The sequence below is a fragment of the Balaenoptera acutorostrata genome, chromosome 1 (assembly GCF_949987535.1).
Source record: "Balaenoptera acutorostrata chromosome 1, mBalAcu1.1, whole genome shotgun sequence".
Taxonomy (NCBI): domain Eukaryota; kingdom Metazoa; phylum Chordata; class Mammalia; order Artiodactyla; family Balaenopteridae; genus Balaenoptera; species Balaenoptera acutorostrata.
Genome location: NC_080064.1, coordinates 147,533,477 through 147,557,892, shown reverse-complemented (window position 1 = coordinate 147,557,892; position 24,416 = coordinate 147,533,477). Strand labels below are relative to the sequence as shown.

General features: G+C 39.4%; 1 protein-coding gene and 1 pseudogene across 5 annotated transcripts in view; one reads left to right on the top strand and one right to left on the bottom strand.

Moving 5' to 3' along the window:
- Nucleotides 1-23,688, bottom strand: part of HMCN1 (hemicentin 1) — a 530,431-nt gene extending 506,743 nt beyond the window's left edge. For all 5 annotated transcript variants that reach the window (XR_009008571.1, XM_007166971.2, XM_057547914.1 and 2 more), the window contains exon 1: nucleotides 23,053-23,688. Coding sequence is in view for 4 of the 5 variants with exons in the window: in XM_007166971.2 (XP_007167033.2) it covers nucleotides 23,053-23,320 (268 nt within the window). In the remaining variant the exon portion in view is untranslated. The remainder of the gene's footprint in view (nucleotides 1-23,052) is intronic.
- On the top strand, nucleotides 15,281-15,656 carry LOC103021084 (cytochrome c oxidase subunit 5B, mitochondrial-like; annotated as a pseudogene).
- Nucleotides 23,689-24,416: the final 728 nt, after the last annotated feature.

Genomic DNA, 24,416 nt, shown 5'->3' with positions numbered 1-24,416 from the left:
TTTCTCTCCTCATGACCCTTCATTTTTCGGTCAGTATAGAGTCTAATAGAATAACAGATGCATTATAATGCTCTGGTCTTAATATTCAAGGAACATCCCAGGAAAGGCAGAGAGGGAATCAAAGTTCAACAGCCACAGACCTGCTCCCTCCACAATTCTCCTCGTCTGTACAGCACACTCACATTTCTGCTACGTTAAAACAGTGAAAATATGTTCATATGGCAAGAAGGAAATAAGGGGAAAGGACAACACTCTCAAGTGTTTATAATCATAGACAGTACAAAAAACAGGCTCTGGTCAAGCTATGTTTAAATGTATGCATTTTTCTTCCAATAGAGCTGTAGCCTGTCAGGAATAGATGTAATTTGCGCTCTTAAACCTCCAACCATGGCCTTCACTAATGTTTCCGTTCTGTTTTGCCTATTAATACACTTTCAAGGAACACTTTTGGGTTAGTCTACAGTCCTGACTTTGGAAGTAGAAACACCTGGATTTGAATCCCTCCCCCACTACTTGCAGGCGTCTTGAACAAGCTCTTTAACCTCTCTGATCTTCATGTACACAATGACAGAAATAACAGCTACTTCATAAATAACATACGAAGATGCCTAACAAATGTTGGTTCTCTACCTGTTGAGTCAAAAATTAATTTTTAAAAAAAGGAGAAGGAGTAAGACGATGAAGGCAGGAGGGAAAAAAAAAGAATAAGTCAGGGGGAAGTAACAGGAAGAGGAGGAGAAAAAGAAAAAGGAGAAGCAGGAAGACAATGGAAAAGTTTTTTAAATCATGTCATCAAGCATGGAAACGATAACCCACTGGCTTCAAAAGCAGAACAGCTCTAAAATTAAAAGAATAACAGGAAATAAAGCCATAAACTGGTGGTTTGCTTGAAATGCTGTGTATCAGTGAATAAAGAATGAATGAATTGTACCAACCTAATAGGGCTGAGAAAAGGCAGGGGCATGTGTAGAGCATTCCTAGACAATGTATATAGTTGACCCTTGAACAATGCTGGTTTGAACTGTGCAGGTCCATTTATCCGCTGATATTTTTCAATAGTAAATACTACACTGCCCATGGTTGGCTGAATCCGGGGATGAAGGGGAACTGCAGATAATGAAGGCCAGGGCTAACTGTAAATTATACGTGGATTAACCCCTGCAGTTATTCAAGGGTGAACTATATACCTTCCAACAAGCTTAATTATGGTCCAAATGCCACAACTGTCAAAGAATATTGAGAAGTGGTAGTGAGCCAGGCTATAGCCATTTTCAGGACTGCCTCTTCTATCAGTATTTTAAATAAGGATGATTTTATTGTTTGTAATTGATTCATCAATTCAACCAATATTTATTGAATGCTTGCCCTCCAGTTCTGCCCTCCAGCAGTCTATGGTCTAGTAGAGGATACAGGATAACACCCACAAATAACCAAAATACAGGATTTGTGATAAATACAGTGAGAAATGCAAATGAAATATAATAAAGACTCAAACGAAGAAAGAATTACCTTTGGTGGGAGTAGTCTGAAAAGGCTTCATGAAGGAAATGATATTAATTCATTCATTTATGCATTAAGCAAATATATTGTGGCATTTTCCCATATACCTGATACTATTTTAAGAAGTCAAGAAACACATCCGTGATCAAGACAGATGAAGCAAACTTTCAAAGAAGAAAATAATAAACATGCACATAGATTTATACATATATAAATAAGCTTAGGCAATGACAATTGTTTCTGAATAAATTGAAATAGGGTAGTCTGATGGAGAGCAATTTCAGGCAAGAGGAGGCAACTTCGGGTAATGTAGTCAATCAAAATCTCTCTGAAGTTTTAGCATTTGAGCTGAGAATTGAAAATATTCTTGGCAGGGACTTCCCTGGTGGCACAGTGGTTAAGAATCCACCTGCCAATTCAGGGGACACAGGTTCAAGCCCTGGTCCAGGAAGATCCCACATGCCACGGAGCAACTAAGCCTGTACCCACAACTACTGAGCCTGTGCTCTAGAGCCCGCGTGCCACAACTACTGAAGCCCGCACGCCTAGAGCTGGTGCTCTGCAACAAGAGAAGCCACCACAAATGAAAAGCACGCACACCACAACAAAGAGTAGCCCCCGCTCACCACAGCTAGAGAAAGCCCGCATGCAGCAACAAAGACCCAACGCAGCCAAAAATAAATAAATAAATGTATTAAAAAAAGAAAAAAGAAAGAAAATATTCTTGGCAGAAAGAATAGGAAGTGTAAAGGCCCTGAAATGAGAATGGGCTGAGCATGACAGAGCATTTGTAAGAAAGAAATTGAAAAAAAGTGCACAGAGAGGTACTCAGGTGGCAGATCACATAGGGCTTCCTAGGTGGAGGAATTTACCAGAAGGAATTTACATTTTACTTAAAATCTGTAGGAAGCTGTTGAAATGTGATTTATTTCCATTGTTAAAAAGACTACCATGGCTTTTGTGTGGATGGAGGCAAGACTGACAAGCACGGAGACCAGGTGGAAAGCTATTACAAAGTTAAGAGAGATGCTGGTAACAGTTGACAGTAGTGGCGACTGACAGAAATGGACAGGTCCAGGCTGTATTTTGAAGTTAGAGCAAAACATGTTGAGTAAGTGTGTGTGTGTGTGTGTAAAATTGACTGACTTGACCATTTAGAATATTGGTAGAGAAAAAGGTAGAGAAAGATAGAAAAGTGGAAAGGAATTCATGTTTATTGGTCACCTGCTATGTCTAGGCACTTTATATCAATTACTTCATTGAATGCTCACAACAATTGCAGAGGTAGATATTATAACCCCTCCCTTTTTTTGCTGAGATAAACTTAAGGGAGAAATATGTTAGGTAAATTGTCCAAGGCCCCATGACTAGGAGAGAACAGTTTCAAATCCAGGTCCATCTGACTCAAAACCTGTGTCCTTTTTTGACCTGGTATCTCTCTGGAACTGTGAAAAGGCGTCAGTAAAGACACAAGGTAAGTAAAGGTATGCACAGGAAACATCAATGTTTCTCAGTGCGACTGGAGAATGTTCATAGGGGAACAGTAAGAAACTGCACTGGTTACAGCCTTTAACAACTCTCTCTTCTCCCAGAATTTCACCATGGATGTCCTGTAAAACTCTTGGCTTAAAGCATCTCTCGAGCTCCACCTCCCCAGCCATCCACACTTACTGACTTCCACTGCCAAAACTCCATTTGTGAGCATTTTCTGTCCATCCTCTGGATGTGATTTTCTAGAAGACTCCATGTTTTCTGAGTGCTGCACAGGAGATAAGAAATTTGGTTCTCCTCTGCTCCACTCATGGGGAGCCCCTTTGCTCCTATTCCCATCTCTCTGGAACCTCACCAGCCCCAGAGAGAATAATGGGGCTCCCAGTCTCCTGTGATCCCTCATCAGGCATGGCTGCCCTGGCCTGCCAGTCCTCAGCCCGTTCCTGAACCCCAGACATGGTTTACAGAGCAGCTGTGATCTCCTCAGCCAGCTGATGAGGTGACACTTGAGACTTTTCACTCTAGGTTTCCCAGCCTCATACAGGAATGTCCAAAGCAGCACATGATGGTCTCACAGTGGCCAAGGATGAGTTCTAGAGCCTTCCCCTAGCACTGCACCCTGAGGCTTAGCAGCACCCTCCACTGGAAAACCAGTGAAAGACAGCCTTCCAGGTTTTGGCCACTCCTGATGCTGTTTGGCCTAGACATCTCCAAACCACCCTGGACAACCTGCTGAGTTGGCCTTCGGCCAAGCTACCTGACCCACAGGATGTGGTTTTTTCTAATCTCCACAGAGGCAACTAGATCAGGTAGAGGTCCTGGATTAAGAAGGATACTACTATGTAGTAACAAAATGGATAAATCCACCAGGTAAATAATTTTATATGCACACAACATTATAGCATTACAACAAAGAGAGTAAAGACTGGCCAAAGTACAAGAAGAAAAAAACAGATGATAGCGTGTGATTTCCATATATCTCTATCACAAATGTATAGGGCAAGCAAATAAAAATAATTAGAAGTACAGATTTGAACAACAGGATTTTAGACATATTCTGTAGCATTTAATATGTGCCAGGCACTATTATAAACACTTTACATATTAATTAATTTAACCCTGAAAATAATTCTGTGGAAGGGTACTATTATTATGCCTATTTTACAGATGAAGAAACTGAACATAAAGAGGGTATGCCCAAGTTCACAGAGCTAGTAAGTAGCAGAGCCAGGCTTGAAACCCAGGCAGTCTACCCCAAAACCTATGTTCTTAACCACTATGTTATACTGCCTCTCTAAATAATATAATTAACAAACTTATCTAAATTATATATAAAGAATCACATATCCAATAAGCAGAGAATACTGTTTTTCAAACACACTCAAAATATTTAGAAAATAATAATTGACCAAACTGGCTCATTCACAAGCGTAGCCTTTACAATTTTTTAAATAGAAAAAAAGTATGAATTAAAGTTAAAAGCCTTAAATGTCTGTATTATGAATAAGATAGGTTAAAATAAACATATAAATTTCAAAGTTAAAAAGGAACAACAGAACAAAACTAGGGAAAGTGGAAGCTAAGAAACAATAAAAATAGGGCCACAAATTAATAAAGTAGAAAACAAAAAAATAGAGATGATCAAAAAACCAGAGGCCATTTCCTTGAAACAGACAAACTTATCATGAAGAAAGAGAAGGCACAAAGAAATAACATTGGAAATAAAAACTGAGTCATTGGTATGGATACACTAGAGTTAAACTTCCTTTATTGCCATCTTTATCTTGGTTGCAATTTCAATGGGAAAAATTTTAGTTTAACCATCAAACATGATGATAACTTTAGTGGTTTTTGAAGAGGTTTTTTTTTTTTTCTTTTAGATTAAAGGAGTTATTGTATATTCCTAGTTTTCTAAGAGTTGTTTGTTTCCTTATTTGATAATAAATAGATACATAATTATATCGAATGCATCTACTGAGATGATCATATTATTTTTCTCCTTTTATTTACTAATATGATAAATTACTATTTATTTTCTAGTGTTAAACTGATCTTCTTAGCCTTGGGATTAAAACAACCTGGTCATTACATATGTCCCTCTTTATATATTGCTGGATGGATTTGTTAATATTCATTTTTGCATCTAGATTTATGAGGGAAGTTGACCTATAATTTTTCTTTCTTGTATTAGCCTTATCAGATATTGGTACCAGGGTTATGCTAGCCTCAAGGAAAGTGTTCCCTTTTTTTTTTTTTTTTTCATGAAGTGGTTTTATAGAATTGTGATTATTTTTCCTTGAATACCTGGTAAAGCTCTCCTGAGCAATCACCTGGGCCTAGAGTTTTTCTTGTAGGTAGATATTTTACTATAAATAAAACTTTTTTAATGGGAGAAATTTGGATACAGGAAAAGAATACAGAAGGAAAAGTATGAAGATATGAGAAGTGACCTTTCGGCAACATGGCAGACTGAGTTGACAAGGAAGACACTTGCCCTACAAAACAGAAATGCTGGATAAAACATAAAATTTCCTTTTTAATAAAAAGCCAAGCTCAAATAATAAAAATAAAGGGAAATCTCCCAAGTACCTAAAATAAAAAAGGAATTCAAACCAGAAGTAAACTTCAGTTGTCACCATGTCAGCAAAAGAGGGTGTCAGAACCTGATACAGGGCTTGGCTGCTAAGATTTTAATGCCCACTGAGTACAGTTTTCAGAGTACCCTGTTTAAAGCCAAGTCCTATCAGTGAAACAGTGATCAGGAAAAATTCCTCACACTAACCTAGAAAATTGGTAAGAAAGTTTACTATCTATTCAGGTCTATAATTGGGGGAATAAATCTCCTGAGGCTAAATTGAAACCCTAAGCAAGAAACATATAAGGGTTAGTAGGAATTGTACTAACTGCATAGTGCAGGAACCCAAAGCCAAAGAAAATTTGCCCACAAGCTAATTTTAGGACCTCAACAAAATGAAATGCAAAACCTCTCTGTAGAAACACTAGTAAGTACATAATCCAGGGTATACTAGACTCCCTGCTAAGGATGCACTCACAGTCAACAATCAGCAACCACACAAGGAAACAAACCACAATGAGGGAGAGTCAGCAGACCAAACAGTTGGAAGAATCTGCACCACTCTAAGAGGTAGAAATAATACAACAATATTAAAGAGACTGTAATATTGAAGAGCCTACAACACAAAACAAAATAGGCAGATTTGAAAAAGAACCAAATGAAACTTCTGGAAATTAAAAAAAAAAAAACCTATGGTTATTGAAATTGAAAACAATGGATAACTTAAAGAGTAGATTAGAAAGAGTTGAAGAGAACTTACGAAAGATTTGAGAAAATCATCCAGAATGTAGCAACGAGAGAAAAAAAAAGGAAACTATGAAAGAAAGAAAGATAAAAAGGCTTGGAGAATCAAATGAGAAGATCCAAAATGTACTTAATAATATTTTTTTGAAGGGGATATTACAGAATAAAGAGAGAAATATTTGAAAGATAAGAACTGTCCAAAAATGAATACAAACTAAAGTCCTCAGGTTGGGGCGGCAAACCAGGTTCCAAGCAGGAAAAATAATATCAAATCCAAGCTTAGACAATAAAGAACTGCAGAAACAGAAAGGCAAAAGAGATCAATCTTAAAATAACCAGAAAGAAAAGACAGCTTACCTAAAAAGGAACGACAAACCGAAAGAAGACTTCTCATCAACAAGTCAGAAAACAATAAAATATCTTCAATGGGCTAAGTTAGGTACAGAATTCTACCTACCTACTAATCAAAAATTAAGGTGCTATAAATAGACTCTCAAAAAAAAGAAAAAAGACCAAAAGGATTTCCTATTATTGGAGGAGGTCACTGAGAGGATGTGACCTTGAGCTGGAGGTTCCTCACCCCCTTTTCTCTCCTTAGAATGTACGTTTGTTCAGACCACTGTTCCCACATTAGGAGCTACTTCAGGGGCAAAGCCTTGAGAGACTAATGTGTTTTTGAGATCATTCTGTACTGTATACATGACTGAACCCCGTCAAGGCCTCCACATAAACTCCAGTTGGTGGATGTAGAAATCAACTCATCTTGTAGCTACCCAAGACAAGTCTCGTACGTAAATTCCTTTTCTTATTAAAACTGCCACTTATGAATCCAGAGTGGTCTTCCTCTTTCTTTGGTCCCTCCTTGCCCTCTGTATATACCGGGGGGTTCAAATTTCTCCTGGGAACTCCTGAGGCTGTGAACCAACACCTACTTATATACAATTCCTGAAGAAAACTACTAAAGAGTGTAAATAATTTAAGAAAGAATGGAAAAAAATACCTTAATATCTGTTATAAGGTAGATGAGGGAAAAAAACAAGTGAAGTTATCAAAGGAACAAATTAAGTCCGTATAAGGTACAATTGATAGGTGGCATATTGAATGACACTTTTCCAATACTCCAGAAAAATTCCTTGGAAGAGGTGAAATTTTGAAAAATCTTTTAATTACAGAAGAGAAAATGTCTGGCACACAGAGAGACACTCCAACATAGGGTGTGGCTTAGGAGAAAACTTCAAGGCACAAGTGTGATCACCTGACCCAAGGGCTAGTGAACAAGTTCACCTAAGAAAAGCAGGGAAGACCCTCTGGGGAATGTGAAACAATAAAAATGAGGTTTTCTGTGTGTTCCAGGAAAGGACTCTGAAGAGGAAATAATGAACTAAACAAAAAGCAAAACAGATTTCACTTTGAACCTAAAAAATTAATATTCCAAGTAGTACAATATCTTTTTAGAATTTTGTTCTCTACTGCTTAATGAAATAATGTATTTTCTGGACCTTCTACTTGGTAAAAAACAAAGAAAAGAAAAAGAAATATTAAATATTCATCTCATGTATTTATCTCTTCCCCATCAACCATCAGTCTCATTTAACCAGCCTCTCCCAGTCTGATCTAGGCCAGAACAGCTACTGAGTTGCCCTCAAGCATTTTCGACAGCAAACAGAGTGACTTCCAGCCTGGGAACTTCAAGGAATTCCTCCCACCTAAGAATAAAACAATGCTTAAAGGAAACCTCTCAGAGATTTAGTGCTAATGGAAAAAAAAATTGCTCCAATGTGTGTGTTTGAAGTTTCCTAGAAAAGAAATCCATAGGTATACAAACCCAAAATATTTTGGAACACACACATAATTCCCAGAATTCCTAGCTTCTGTATAATTTCCCCCATTTCAAAATAAAAGTAAATGTCTCAACATCTCCGAAGGAAAAAAAAAAATCAAATAAAGCTTTATTAAATGTTTTAAGAGTAAATGCTCTAAAGTATTAAGTGATTTAAGAGTAAAATTCACAATTTTTTGAATTCAAATTATTTCAAGGACTTAAATAGCATCCCAAACATATTAATACCTCTCTCTGTAACTCCCACTGGGAACCCTGTTCCTATCCAAAAAGAGCTCAGAGCTTAGAGTCCATGATACTCCCTGATGCAAACATTTTTATTAGAAACTTATAGAATGAACTGAGTCTTTAGCAAAAGAGTTAAAGAGTTTTGTTTTATTCAGTGTTAATCACTGGATGGTCTTAATATGGGTTGAATTGTGTCCTCCCCAAAATTCATACATTAAAGTCCTATCTCCCAGCACCCTGGAATGTGACCTTTTTTTAAAAAATTAGGATGTTTCAGATATAGTTAGTTAAGATGAGGTCATACTGGAGTTGGGTGAGCCAATAATTCAATATGACTGGTATCCTTATCAAAAAAGGAAAAACTGGGCTTCCCTGGTGGCGCAGTGGTTGAGAATCTGCCTGCCAATGCAGGGGACACGGGTTCGAGCCCTGGTCTGGGAAGATCCCACATGCCGCGGAGCAACTAGGCCCGTGAGCCACAACTACTGAGCCTGCGCGTCTGGAGCCTGTGCTCCGCAACAAGAGAGGCCGCGATAGTGAGAGGCCCGTGCACCGCGATGAAGAGTGGCCCCCGCTTGCCACAACTAGAGAAAGCCCTCGCACAGAAACGAAGACCCAACACAGCCAAAAATAAATAAATTAATTAATTAAAAAAAAAAAGTTTATTACAAAAAAAAAAGGAAAAACTGACACAGCACACAGGGAGACCACCCTGTGAACATGAAGACAGAGATCTGTGCATCTACAAGCCAAGGAACACCAATGATCATCAGCAAAGCACCAGGAGCTAGGAGAGAGGCATGAAACAGATTCTCCCCTACAGCCCTCAGAAGGAAACAACCCTGCCAACTTCTTGATTTCAGCTTTCTAGCCTCCAGAACTGTGAGACAATAAATTTCTGTTGTTTAAGCTATCCAGTTTGTGGGACTTTGTTATGGCAGCCCTCACAAACTAACACGGTGTTCCCTTTGCCATGCCTTCCTGGGCACATCTTCTCAATTTCACACATTTCTCAAAACAGAAGAAGGTGGCAAAAAATAACTTGTAGAAAGCTATTCTTCTTCAGGAAATTTTGTACATAACGTGAGAGTTCAGATAAGCCTCAGTTGCCCCCTACATAAAATAAAGTTAACATCGACCGGTTAGATTTTTCTGTGAGCCACGCAATGTAACTAGTTCCGCGTCGGTCCATAGGAATGACTCAAAAAAATAAAATGGTAGCTGTTATTATTAGAAATAAAAATGATTCTACTAAGCCTGTGTCGCTAAGATGTGTGAGCTGAAGTGTTCCCTCAGGAGTCCCTTCCAGCCATGCTGTCTGCCGCAGATGACTTCATCAGGCTCCAACTCTCCCAGGGCCTGAACTGGTATCTTAAATTTATATCCAAGTCTCAGACTTTGCAACCAGCATATCCTGCCCTGCTTTATATCACCATCATCTGTGGTCACTGCCTCAAATGCAAACCATTCCTCTTCCCTCTTCCTCTCATCCTGTTTCCTCTCTCCTGACCCATTCATTCACATCCTATTTCCTCACAAATCCTGTGGCCTTCCAAACTACCTGCTCACAGGAACTCCCCATCTAATTCCCACTCGGGCTGAAACAAGGTTCTCCGTAGATAGCACCACCTCTCCTACAGCCCTCCCCGGTGCAGTCTGACCATTCTTCAACATGCCAGCTACATGAGGGTCAGGAGGTGGATCATCATTTTATCCACGTCCAGTCTGCCATTTCTCTACCTTCAGAGAAAACACCTTCCATTTTGAGGTGTGTGCCACCTATGACACCCTCTAACCTTCTTCATCATTGTCATCTCTCATCTGCAGACTTCTCAATAAATCCTTATTAAATAAAAATCTGATGCCTGACTCACTGGCTTCCTCAGCATTTTAAGCTCTGTTATTATCCAGGTTACTTTAACACACATGTTCAACGCTGCAGACTCAAGTTCCTTGATTTCAATCCCACAATCTTCATTTCTACTCAAGCTGAATTCTATCATCAATCACTCTGGCTATTCTTACCAATTAATCCCAAATTCCTTGTTATATTGTCCTTCACGTGCAAAATCTCAACTCTTGTCAGTCCAGTACACCCAGATTTGACTCTGTGATCTGTCACTTCAGTCTCTCTCTTATCGATATTCTTCTCAACCATATCTTATTTCTTTAGCCACACGTGCTCAACGAAATCCCAGTCCTAGGTCAAACAAGTGATTAAACTCAGCAATTATACCCAGGCTGCCGAGAGCTACTGGAGAAAATCACAAAGGTAGGCAGTATTCAAGCATCACAAATTCATCTTCTGAACCACAACTCATCCTGGGAAACTGTCTCTGTGTCCACGGGTACCTTCTACCTCCAAAACGCCACCATTTTTCTAAAATCCCTCACTTACCGTTCTGCCACTTCCCTCCTCTCAACAAATGACCCTCCTTTCTGTTTGAGAAAAAAAGAGTCCATCAGACAGGAAGTCACCCAACATCCTGCATCCTCACCTACCATCTTGTCCATGACTATACCTATCAACGGTCTGCTTCTCTCCTATCACACTCAACCAAAGGTCTTCTCCTGCCAACAGCCAATCCTTCTACTTCGCATTCTATCTCCTCTTGCTTCCTCAGAGTCCTGGTTTTATAAAGTATCTGTTCTCCCTTTGGCATATTTTATCTCTTCTATCTACTGACTTTTCTAGCAGTATTTAAATATTTCTCCTCTCTCCCACCTTAAAAAAATGTCCTTTCTCAACTCTAAATCCCAATAACTAATGATTATTGAGAATTTACTGTGTGAAAGGGATTGTGCTAAGTTTTGGACATCTAGTATTTCACTCCTCACATCAACCTTATAGAATAGATAATACTATCCCCAATTACTGAAAGGGAAGCACAAAGAAGTTAAAATCACACAACAAGTAATTGGTGGAGCCAGTCTTCCAACCCAGGCATCAGACTCCAGAGCCTATACTTTAAACCACAATGTTATGTTTCATGACAGAAACACACTGCATTCATTAGCTCCATTTTCTTACCTGTCATTTCAGCCTCCTGACTCCACAACTCCAATGAAACTGTCTATTTTATTTTAATCTTTTGGTTAAAAGCCTTTATTTTCAGTAACTTATAAATGGATAGAGTTCACAACTTCTCCTGCTTTAAACTAACAACTTTTTAGATTTCCAAACCCTGCTCCTTCCTGTTTCTCTTCCTATTTACCTGGACTCTCCTTTCCAGAATCCTTTATGAATGTCCCTTCTTTTAAATGCTTGTGTTCACCATAGTTCTTGCCTGTCTTCCTTCTTTTCTCAGCCTACATCCTCTCTTTAGATGATCTCATTCACTCCAATGGCTTCAGCTATCACCTATATAAGTTTCAAGTGGAGAGGACAGTTACCTGGCACTATTGACACTAACAGTGACAGTTGGAAATGCTGAGGGGTGGAACCTGGAGATTGACAGGCCACCCAAACAGATCCACACAGGGAGACATTTACTTTCATAAATTTACCATCAACCAAGATCTGGCTCTCAGACTTGCAAACTCAGAAACTTTAACTTGACACTGTCAGAATACTTTAAACAATAGAGGCAGATGTATAAAACTGGTGTGCCAAAATATGAGTTACCAACGAGGAATATAACTCTCTGTGAATCTGAGGTATATGCCAGTCTGACCAGAGCATTCTCTCACCATAAGTAAAGTTCATGAGGTTAAATTATTTGGAGGCTGTTTGGTGAGCATGGAACCAAAACAAGGAGAGTTAATAGTATGATCCAAATATGTAATGACATCATTACCTATTTATAAAGATAAACAGTCTATCACCACAGTTGGAACATTGCTCATGATGGACTAGTTATTTAAGTGTAGAATGAACTAACACTCCAAACCATAGATAGAACTTGGCAAAAATATATATATCTGATTTAAAAATGGGCAGAGGATCTGAAGAGACATTTTTCCAAAGACATGCAGATGGTCAACAGGTAAATGAAAAGTACTCAACATCACTAATCACCAGGGAAATGCAAATCAAACCCACAATATCACTTCACACCTGTCAGAATGTCTATTATCAAAAAGACAGGAAATAAGAAGCGTTGGTGAGGATGTGGAGAAAGGGAACCTTTGTGTGCTGTTGGTGGGAATATAAATTGGTGCAGTCACTATGGAAAACAGTATGGAGGTTCCTCAAAAAATTAAAACTAGAGCTACCATATATATGATCCAGCAATCCCACTTCTGGGTATTTATCAAAAGAAAACAAAAACACCAACACAGAAAGATATATGAACCCCCATGTTCACTGCAGCATTATTTACAATAGCCAAGATATGGAAGCAACCTAAGTGTCTGTTAATGGGTGAATGGAAAAAGAAAATGTGGCATGCATACACACACACACACACACAGAGGAATATTCTTCAGTCATAAAAAAAAAAAAATGGAAATCTTGCCATTTGCGACAACATGGATGGACCTTGAGGGTTTCATGCTAAGTGAAATAAATCAGATAGAGAAAGACAAATACTGTATGTTCTCACTTATATTTGGAGTCTAAAAAAAATTTTTTTAAAACTAATACATACAGGGCTTCCCTGGTGGCACAGTGGTTAAGAATCTGCCTGCCCAGTGGTTAAGAGTCTGCCTGCCAATGCAGGGGACATGGGTTCGATCCCTGGTCCGGGAAGATCCCACACGCCATGGAGCAACTAAGCCCATGCGCCTCAACTACTGAGCCTGCGCTCTAGAGCCCGTGAGCCACAACTACTGAGCCCACGTGCTGCAACTACTGAAGCCCGCATGCCTAGAGCCTGCGCTCCGCAACAATAGAAGCCATCGCGAGGAGAAGCCCACGCACCGCAACGAAGAGTAGCCCCCACTCGCCTAAGCTAGAGAAAAGCCCGTGCGCAGCAACGAAGACCCAGCGCAGCCAAAAAAAAAAAGAAAAGAAAAGAAAATAGAATAAGCAACAAGGTTCTACTGTATAGCACAGGGAACTATATTCAATATCCTGTGATAAACCGTAATGGAAAAGAAAATGAAAAAGAATGTATGTATGTATAACCGAGTCACTCTGCTGTACAGCAGTAATTAACACATTGTAATTCAACTATACTTCAATAAAAAATAAATTAAAAAAAAAAAAAAAGAATCTGCCTGCCAATGCAGGGAACATGGGTTCGAGCCCTGGTCCAGGAAGATCCCACATGCCACAGAGCAACTAAGCCCGTGCGCCACAACTACTGAGCCTGCACTCTAGAGCCCGCAAGCCACAACTACTGAGCCCACGAGCCACAACTATTGAGCCCACATGCCACAGCTACTGAGCCCGCCTGCCTAGAGCATGTGCTCCACAACAAGAGAAGCCACTGCAATGAGAAGCCCACGCACAGCAACTAAGAGCAACCCCTGCTCACTGCAACTAGAGAAAGCCCACGCGCAGCAACAAAGCCCCAACACAGCCAAAAATAAATAAAATAAATTAAAACAAACAAACAAACAAAAAAAAACTAATAGATACAGAGAACAGACTGGTGGTTGTCAGGGGGAAGGGGTGGGGCGGGCAAAATGAGAGAAGGGGGTCAAAAGGTACAAACTTCCAATTATAAAATAAGTAAGTCATGGGATTGTAATGTAGAGCATGGTGACTACAGTCAGTACTGTATTGTATATTTGAATGATGCTAAGAAAGTAAATCTTAAAAGTTCTCATCACAGAAAAAAACAGTTTGTAACATGTATGATCACAGATCTTGATTTATCGTGGTGACCATGTCACAACACAGCAAATCATTATGTTCTACACCTGAAACTAATATTATATGTCAATTATGCCACAATTTTTTTTAAAAGGAACTTGGTTGTACAATGTCTAAGTCTGTTTCTGTGACTCTTTTTTCATTGCTGACCTCCCACACTTTTGGTTGACACTTTATTTTGGACAAGTTAATGTATAAGGAACTTATAACAAAGACTACCACCCTGAGAGTAACAGTGCATCTTAAAGCTAACTTTACATATCTTTTCTCTTTCATTGTATGCCAATTTCATATTTTAATCTACAGAAGGCAATCATATTTCCCTTTTTTCCATGTTCTAAGGGCCAAGTCCAGTCTTTTGGACTTTACTAATAACTCAGAAATCCATACCCTTCTTCCTATGCCCAAGTCCCCTCAATTTTCCTCCCTGAATTGCTATGATGGCCTCAGATTTCATCTCTCAGCTCTCAGGACTGCCTTGCTCCAATCCATCCAAGAGATGAAGATCTAAAATGAAAACCCAATCATGTCACTTTTCACTTACAATCCTTTCAGCCTCCCAAAAGCTTTCAGGATGAAATCCAAACTCCTTAATATTTTTGATTAGACTGCTTTTACTCATGCACTTTCTCCAGGTAACACTTCTTCCAGAAAACCTTTGCTGACCATCACGCTCTTGAATTCGGGATCAGGGACATGCTCTCAGCTCACACAATTCCCCATGCTTTTTTCCCCACTATAAAATGTTTCACAGCATATAATACTGTTATTTCTCTTGCCTTTCTCCCCAAAGACTGTTAACTTCTTGTAAGCTATACCTCATTATCTTTGAATCAAAAGCACCTAGCACAGTCCTTGACAAACAGTGAGTTTATTACCTATAAATAGAGATAAGCAGTCATAAACATCCTTGAGAATGGTTACTGTTTGTCTGACAAGAGACAAGCTATAAGCAAAAACCAAATTCTGATTTACTATCAATCAATTAAAAGGCTGTCCTCAACTTAATAAGGAAAAAAAAAAAAACCTTCATCCTGTGGGAGTCATAGACAATTTTTCAAAATAGAAGCATCCCTAACGCACTTAACATATCTGATATATCAAAATTCGATTCCAAATGCTGGTGTTTATAGCTGGCGTGATGGCTTCAAGTTCACTCCGCAGAGCTGAAGCGCTGGCCGTGCAGGCCCTGACGGCCCGCGGTCCCAACGGAGTCTCCATGGTGCCCTCTATGGCGTCTGGAGGTGGTGTTCCTACTGATGACGGGCAGGCAACTGGGCTGGAGAGGGAGGTCATGCTGGCTGCACACAAGGGACTGGACCCGTACAATATGCTCGCCCCAAAGGCAGCCTCAGGTACCAAGGAAGACCCTAATTTAGTCCCCTCCATCACCAATAAGCAGATAGTGGGCTGCATCTGTGAAGAAGACAACAGTGCTGTCATCTGGTTCTGGCTGCACAAAGGCGAGGCCCAGTGGAACCCAATACAAGCTGGTGTCCCACCAGCTGGCCCACTGAGCCCCTGCACTAACTCACTCAAAATGTGATGTTAAAAAAAAAAAAAAAAAAAAAAAGTGATGTAAAGTGATGTAAAAACTAGCCATTACATTGGCTCCTCCTCCCATTACAAAAAAAAAAAAAAATTCGATTCCTACACTTTGAAAGTTTTCATTGTGCAGAGCAAAACGTCTCCATATCCTCAGAAAACAACCGGTGACATGGGATCATCTACACTCTCAGGTTAAAATAGTCTTATCATCCTAGGAAACAAAGTTATCATTATCATTGTCTAACCGAAATCTCTCACTCTTAAATGTTAGTTCATTTCCTTTAGTTAGATTTCTCTTTGACTTAAAAGACCAGTCCATTTCCTCATGAAAACCCTTTTCCTGTAGGATGTACCAGAGGCAAAGGGAGACTAATAGCTTCTTGGCTCCCTTTTCTACATATACTGAAACGGAAAACATTCAACTTGAAGTTTAGTTCATGTAAATTTGTATAGGTTTTCAAGGTCTGAATGTGCAATACTTTTCCTAGTAGAAATCTTTCTATTCTATTGCTCCGAAAAATATTCTAAGAGAATCTTTTCATAAAAGAAGTCCTAGAGTTTTTTTTTAACACTGTGTAGTTCCTGGAGAAACATACAAAGTCACTGAGGGCTCAGAAGTTTTATTACAATGAAACTCTTAAGCGCAGAGACATGTAATGCTGCTATTTCTCCCAGTGAATCAAGTCCTTGTCACTTTGAGTCTCTTTGCAGTCCCTTATCTTTCACTATATTATGATCATTAAAACCATGGACTTCAGTAATAATCTACCAATGCACTGATTTTATAGATAAAGAAACAGAAGTCTGGCAAGGTTAAACGATTTGCTTACATGACAAGAATAAGGAAGAGAACACAAATCTGTTCCAAATTGGACGTTCTTTCTACTACATCACATGGGCATTTTGTAAAATACTGGCTGAATCATTTATCAAAACTAGTTTCTATTTTGTTCTATTAGCTTCATGAACAAAACAACCTTTCCAGTAGCTGGAAACAGCAATATAATTCCAAAGATGTCCAATTCCTCTACTCCCATTCTCTTTTAAATTCTCTCCAAACAGGCTTTCACTCCCATCATTTCTTGTTGAGACATCAATGATTTCCACGTTGCTAAGTAGATTAGCCAATTCTCGGTCCTCTTTTTAACTAAACAATTAGTGCTTCTTCCTTGGAATGCTTTCCTCTCTTGATTTCTAGTTATACTCTTCTATCTTCAGTTTCTCAGGCTACTTTGTTCTTTTATCATCATCTCTGACTGCTAAACATTTGAGTATTCCAAGGCTGAGTCCTTAGACCTTTATTAATTCTTCATTTAATCAGTCCTTTAGTGGTCTTACCTAGCCTCACAGCCCTGATTACCATCTTATATGTGCCTTTGGATCCCAAATTTATGTATCTGATTCAGACCTGTCCCCTTGAATTCTAATCTTATTTATCCAACTGCCTTTGTAATATCTCCACTTGGGTAACAAAAGCATCTCAAACTTAAACATACCCCAAAATAATAGGCTCAGTCTCCCACTCTTTCTCAAACCTGCTTCATGCTTGTTCTCCATCTCAGTAAATCGCTATGCTATGCTTCTACTCACTCAAGACAAATCCTCAGAATCTGTCTTATCTTCTGTTATTTTTCTCTCACATCTAGTTCATCATTAAATCCTTTTGGTTTAATCTCCAAAATATACATAGAATTCAACTATTTCTCAAAACTTCCAACTACCAACTTTACCCAAGATATACCGTCCTCTTCTGCACCTGGCTCTGATGACCAGGGAAACTGTGCCACTGGGTCCCACAAGACACTTTCTATATAAGGCCACTCTTTCAAGACCAGGAGACACAGCTGATATACTTCATATATAGAAACAAACACAAAGAGTTAGGCAAAAGGAGAAGACAAAGGAATACCTTCCAAATAAAAGAACAAGATAAAAATCTCAGAAAAGAACTAAACAAAACAGAGATAGCAATTTACCAGATAAATAGTTTGAAGTAAGTAATAGTCATAAATAAGCTTAACGAACTTGGAAGAAGAATGGATGAATTCAGTGAGCTTCAACAAGGAGGTAGAAAATATTAAAAAGAACCAATCAGAACTGAAGAATAAATGAAATGAAAAATACACTAAAGGGAATCAACAGTAGAATGGAGGATAAAGAGAACAGATCAGTGATCTGGAAGACAGGGTAGTGGAAATCTCCCAATCACAACAGCAAAAAGAAAAAGAATAATAAAAATAAAAGGATAGTTTAGGATACCTCTGAGACAACATCAAGTGTAGTAATATTCACACTATAGGAGTCCTAGAAGAAGGAGGAGAGAGAAAGGACATGAAACCTATTTGAAGAAATGATGACTGAAAACTTCTCTAACATGGCAAAGGAAACAGACATCCAAGTCCGGAAAGCACAGAAAGTCTCAAACAAGATGAACCCAAACAGACCCACACAAAGACATATTATACTTAAAATGTCAAAGGTTAAAGAGAGAATCTTAAAAGCAGCAAGAGAAAAACACCTAGTTACATACAAGGGAACCCCCATAAGACCATCAGCTAATTTTCAGCAGAAACTGTATAGGCCAGAAGAAACTGGCACAATATATTAAAAGTGTTGAAAGAAAAAGCTTACAACCAAGAATACTCTACCTGGTAAGGTTATCACTCATAATTGAAGGAGAGATAAAGAGTTTCCCAGAAAAGCAAAAGCTAAAGGAGTTCATCACCACTAAACTGGCCTTACAAAAAAAAAAGTATTAAAGGGACCTCTTTAAATGGAAAAGAAACGCCCATAACCAAACCAAACCAAACAAAACAAATTATGAAACAGAAAATCTCACTGGTAAAGGCAAACATACCAAAGGTAGTGGTTCAACCACCTATAAAACTAGCATGAAGGTTAAAAGACAAAAGTAGTAAAATCATTGATATCTAAAATAATCAGTTAAGCAATACACAAATAAAGAGATTTAAATATGACATCAAAAGTATAAAACGTTGAGGGTGGGGAAGTAAAAATGTAGTGCTTTTAGAATGTACTTGAACTTAAATGACCATCAACTTAAAATAGCCTCCTATATACATAGGTTGTTATATATGAACCTCATGGTAACAACAAACACAAAACCTATACCAAATACACAAAAAATAAAGAGAAAGAAATACAAACACAGCACTAAAAACAAGTCATCAAATCACAAGGGAAGAGAACAAGAGTAAAAGAAAGGAACAGAGGACAACTACAAAAACACCAGAAAACAATTAACAAAACTGCAATAATAATTATTAATACTATTCTATGAATTATAATTATTCCTATGAATAATTATTCTAAATGTAAATGGACTAAATGCTCCAATCAAAAGACATAGGGTGGCTGAATGGATTTTTAAAAAAAGACCTATATATACACTGCCTGCAAGAGACTCACTCACTTCAGGTCTAAAAACACACATACTAAAAGTGAAGGAATGAAAAAAGACACTCCATGCAAAAAGAAACAAAAAGAATTGTTGGAGTAGCAATACGCATATCAGACAAAATAGGCTTTAAAACAAAGACTGTAACAGGAAACAAAGAAGAGTATTACATAATGATAAAGGGATCAATCCAATAAGAGGATTATAATACTTCTAGTATGCACCCAACACAGGCATACCTAAATACATAAATATTAACATATATAAAGGGACAAACTGACAGTAATACAATAATATTAGGGGACTGAAACATACCACTTGCATCAATAAATAGATCATCCAGACAGAAAATCAATAAGAAAAAGTTGGCCTTAGACATAATAGACTATTATAGAACATTCTATCCCAAAACAGCAAAATACACATTCTTTTTAAGTACACACAGAACATTCTCCGGAGGTTAGGGGTGGGACTGAAAGTTCCAATGCTCTGATCACAGGGATGAGTCTCCTGGCAATGGGCCCCCATCCTTCAGTGGGGTCCAAAAGTCACCTCATTAACATAACATAAGATACCTTTATGGTTCTCCTCACTTAGGAAATTTCAAGCGTTTTAAGAGCTCCATGCCAGAAAAGGTGACAAAGACCAAATATTGATTTTGTATTACAAATCACAATATCACATATGTTCACACAGAAAAATGCACACAAATGTTTATATTAATAGAAGCATTATTCATACTAGCCAGAAAGTGGAAACAACCCAAATATACATCATAGATTAAAAGATAAACAAAATGTGGTATATCTATAAACTGGAATATTATTTGGCCATAAAAATTAATAAAGTACTGATTCATGCTACAACGTGGATGAACCTTAAAAACATTATGCTAAAGTTAAAGAAGCCAGTCAAAAAAGACCACATATTATATGATTCATATGATTCCATTCATATGAAAGTCCAGAAGAGGAAAATCCACAGAGACAAGAGGTAAATTAGTAGTTGCTTAGGGCTGGGAGGAGGACGATATGTGGCAGCGGAGGGGAGGGGTAGAGGACTGATACCTAAAAGGCACAGGGCTTCTCTGTGCAGTGAGGAAAATGTTCCAAACTTGACTGAGGTGACGGTTGCATATATATCTCTGAATATACTATAAACCACAGAATTGTACATTTTAAATGAATGATTGTATGGTAAGGGAATTATATCTCAATAAAGCTGTTAAAAATTAATACATTAAATGTGATTCTGGAAGTGAAAAACCCATCTTAAGCAGAGGTAGCATCAAAAAGTTGACTTGACTTGCCATGACCCTGGTCCTCTCTGGTACTTCCTCCTACCATGGGTTATGCTGTTGCCCCTCTAACACTAGCTTCCTACATACACATTTTCTGAATGATTTTATCACCTCCTTGTCAACTTGTTAGACTTATTCCTCTTGTATGTCTGTATTTTCCATGTATTTTCATTTTTACCCCCACCTGAAAACACACACCTTGCCCCAAACTGTAACGCAGAGGTCCAAAGCAATCATCTGTAAAGGCTTGAAGGTCTTTGTCGAATGCCTGAGACTACAGCCCAGATCTTATCCATTATTTCATCTAGCTAAATGCAAAAGCAGATGTCAAAGGATTTTGAAAAGCTATAAGTAGTAGAGGTGATTAATATAATTATACTAAATTACACACATCTTTTCTTTGCCTGTCAGTTGTGTCAGGGACTGTGAAAAACCACCACATGTAAAACAGTCGTAAAATGTTACAGTTGGACATGACCTTAGAGATGTTCAGATCCAATTCTGCCATTTTATAGTTGAGATAACAGATACAAAAAGGTAGATAGACTTTTCTAATGTCACTCAGTAAGCCAGCAAACCTCCATTCAAGGCCCTTTCTGTCCACTGGTGAGTCCAAATTGATAACCAACCAGAAGTACAAGGGAATCAGAAACTCTTGATGACTGTACACACACACACACAGAAAATGACACACAAAGATAATACTACAATCCACTACAGTGAGTTAGTAAACTTAACTAAAGGTTATTAGTATGTTTTCATTTTTATTTCCCTCTTTATCTTCAAAAACACTTTGGTCTTAGCCTCTCTACTCTGAATCACAATGGAACTAGAATTAATCATTTTTGCTGAATTATACATACAATTAATTTTATGGAACCAATTTAAGTTAATCATTTTCTCATATTATTTAACTCAAAATAGCTATAATTTCTTAGCCATTTGTTATTAGCATACCACCTTTCCCCTACTTTGAATCATGATTGCCAAAGTATAGGAAAGTCAACTACAACAAACTTCCCCATTTGGTAACAACTGGAAGGCAGCACACTACAATACAATTTATTCCAATAATTTTTCGTATCGCATCAAAATATCATGGTGATCTAGTTTCCATTTATGACTAGAGGCAATTTTTGTGTTCTGCTTACAGCAACATCATTTCATAACAGTTTTTTGGAGGAAAGCAAATTGTGGTGTTAGAGAAAACATTTTTTACTTTATTTTTTACCCGATTTCAGATTCATCCCTATAGAAGAAACATATTTAGCCTATTCCAAAATAACAAAAGTCTTGGACCACATCACAATTGGCATCTTGACATTTAATAAATTAAAACATTATAACACATGAGGTATCTCACGGAGGCAGCTAACACAGTAAATGATCATTCAATTCTTTATGCAAATATAAAGAACATATCACGTTTGATCAACGTAGAAATTACTAAAATATATGTATATCCCGGAAGAGTCGGATCGGTTATGGTTTTCATCATTTAAAGAACAACAGCAAACAAAAATCCCAGAGTTCTAGTTCCCTCTAATTTCCTCCCCCTGCCAATTTTTTTAATAGCTGAAACCTGCCACATTTAATACCCAGCAATAATTTGAACTCATATATGCTTGTCAAATGCATGAGGAAGGAATTTGAGATTCTCAGTATCAAACCCTCATTGCGAAGAGGTTGTGTCAAGGTCTTCCAGTGAAGAGAGGGATTTCAATAGAAATGTGGGAGAACAGTGGGGGAGGACTTTTAAGAAACCACTGCTTTATTTCTTCAACTGGGCAGCCAGTTGTGCTAATGAAATTCAGGTGGATGTTAGACAGCCAACCCCAGGGCTCCCCCAGCAGTGCTACCCTCAGCAATGACAATGAAGGCTCCTATGAGCCTCACAGAAAGGTGCCACTTTAAAGAGAAAAAAGTAAAGAGGATCAAATTCCAGTGGAGCAGCTGAAACCCATGGCTTTAGGGCAAAAAATAAAGTGATTGTGCTTCAACTACCTTTAAAGAGCACCGCCATACCAAATTTCGTGCATTTCTACTGGATGAGACATGGACATAACATTTATTACCATCTGTGAACCTAACTAAGAATGATCTGGTGCAAAGAATTTGAATAGATTCAATTAAGAAATGGATGGCTTCTTCTTATTTTCATCTCTTCAATTCATTAGCAGTCATTGCCTACAAGCTTCCTTGGGTCTCACACAACAGGTTTTTCTCTCCCTTACTTGAGAGTTATCTTGAGTATGCTCTCAAGCTGGATGTTAGCTCTTAAACTATTGTTGCTGAATACCCATGTCCCAATCTGCCTTAATTAAACATTCTTTAGTTCTAAAAATTTTAAATTAATTTTTAAGTAAGTTAATTAACTGCTTTTGATGTCGTTGCTCTGGTTCTGATTTTCATAATTCCACATTTCCAGGTTTGGGTACCACCGTACAATCACCCTAAACAAGCCGTCTCCATGGCTGAGACTTGAGTAGGTATCAGAGAGCAAACCCAGATACAGGCGAGCAATTCTTTGTTACAACTGTATTCAGCTGCACATTTTTTAAAAATTGTTTTGAAACTCACACAAAATTTCACAGCATAAGAAACAATGTAATCATAAGGAATAACAAAGAATAAATATTTCCCTTACCTGGATCATGGAAAGGCACCAAAGCAAAGTTGAAAAGAGGTCTCTTAGGTCTTTTCAACGACGTCTCCAAAATTTTGGAAGCCCCCTCGATAACCTGAACTAAATCATCATACATGGAACCCGTCACATCAAACACAAAAGCCAACGTGGAGGCCCCCTCGGGAATTTCCTCAGCCCTGATCTCTGACTGGGGGCTTGCATCCTGAGCCTGGGAAGTATAAAGAAGAGTGAACAGGAATACTGTGCGGACAATGCCCCAGGAAATCATTTTGTCTTTCTTTCCTTTTTTTTCCTGAGCGCCTAAGCACTGTGCTGAGTCCTCCTCAACAACAGGCAGCGGGTTTCTTCTCGGGGCAATTCATTCGACTCCCGAAACCTCTTTGAACTCGCAAAAAACTGGGGGCTGAGAATCAGATGGGGACAAGCACCAAACCCGAAACCCTGCAGGGGCCGGACGGGCAGAGATGCGGCAGCTTTTGTCCGGACGCAGCCTCCTCCGGGACAGCCGAGTGCCCGCGGCCCGGGCGGCGTGTGGCTGAGTGCGGGCGGCGCGCCCGGCCCATGCCCCGGGGGCCGCTCCGAGCCAGCGGCGCCGCACCGAGTCCGCTGCCCTCGCCGCCGCCGCCGCCGTTGCCGCCGCCGTTGCCGCCGCCGCCGCCGCCGCGCCGCTCTCCGCCGCGCTAGCCGTCGCGGCTCCCAACTTTCCACTGCGCGCCTCCCGCCCGGGAGCTGGGAGGGGAGGGGAAGCCGGGCTCGGCCTCGCCTCCTGATTGGCCGGTGGACGCCCCCCTCCTTTGCTCTTGGGCGCCCCCCCCCTCCTGGAGGCCGACTTCTCTCCACTGATTCTCGGGTCAATTCAGTACCTGGGAAGCGCTCCCAGTATCCCCGCCGCACCCATCCGCGTTGCTTCTCACCTCCAAAACCCCAAGGTAAACAATGGCTTTCAAGAATGTGTGGCAACGACCCGAACCGAGGGACACCACGCTAACCAGCACAAAGGGAACTGTATTTTTCTACGATGCACAACGCTGCTTCAGACACCTCTATCATAATTCCCCCCTCAAGAAGCCAAGACCTACCCCCCCACCCCGCGCCAGCCCAGCCTCCCGCTCTCAGCCCGCAACTCAGCCCAGCCGGGAGGGGGAGCTGGAAAGTTCTCCCGGCTGGGCTGCAGCCGCATTCTCACTCTTTGATCTCCTCAGGGACTGTGGAGCTTTGGGGAAGGGAGCGAGGACAGAGCTGGATGGGCCAGAAACGGGAGGAAGGGGAAAAGGGCTGTTGAGGGAAATGAGAGAGAGACAGCTGGAACTGGGTAGTCACTGATTGTAGTTAGGAAAGATGGTAGAAGGGAAAGCAGCTGGATG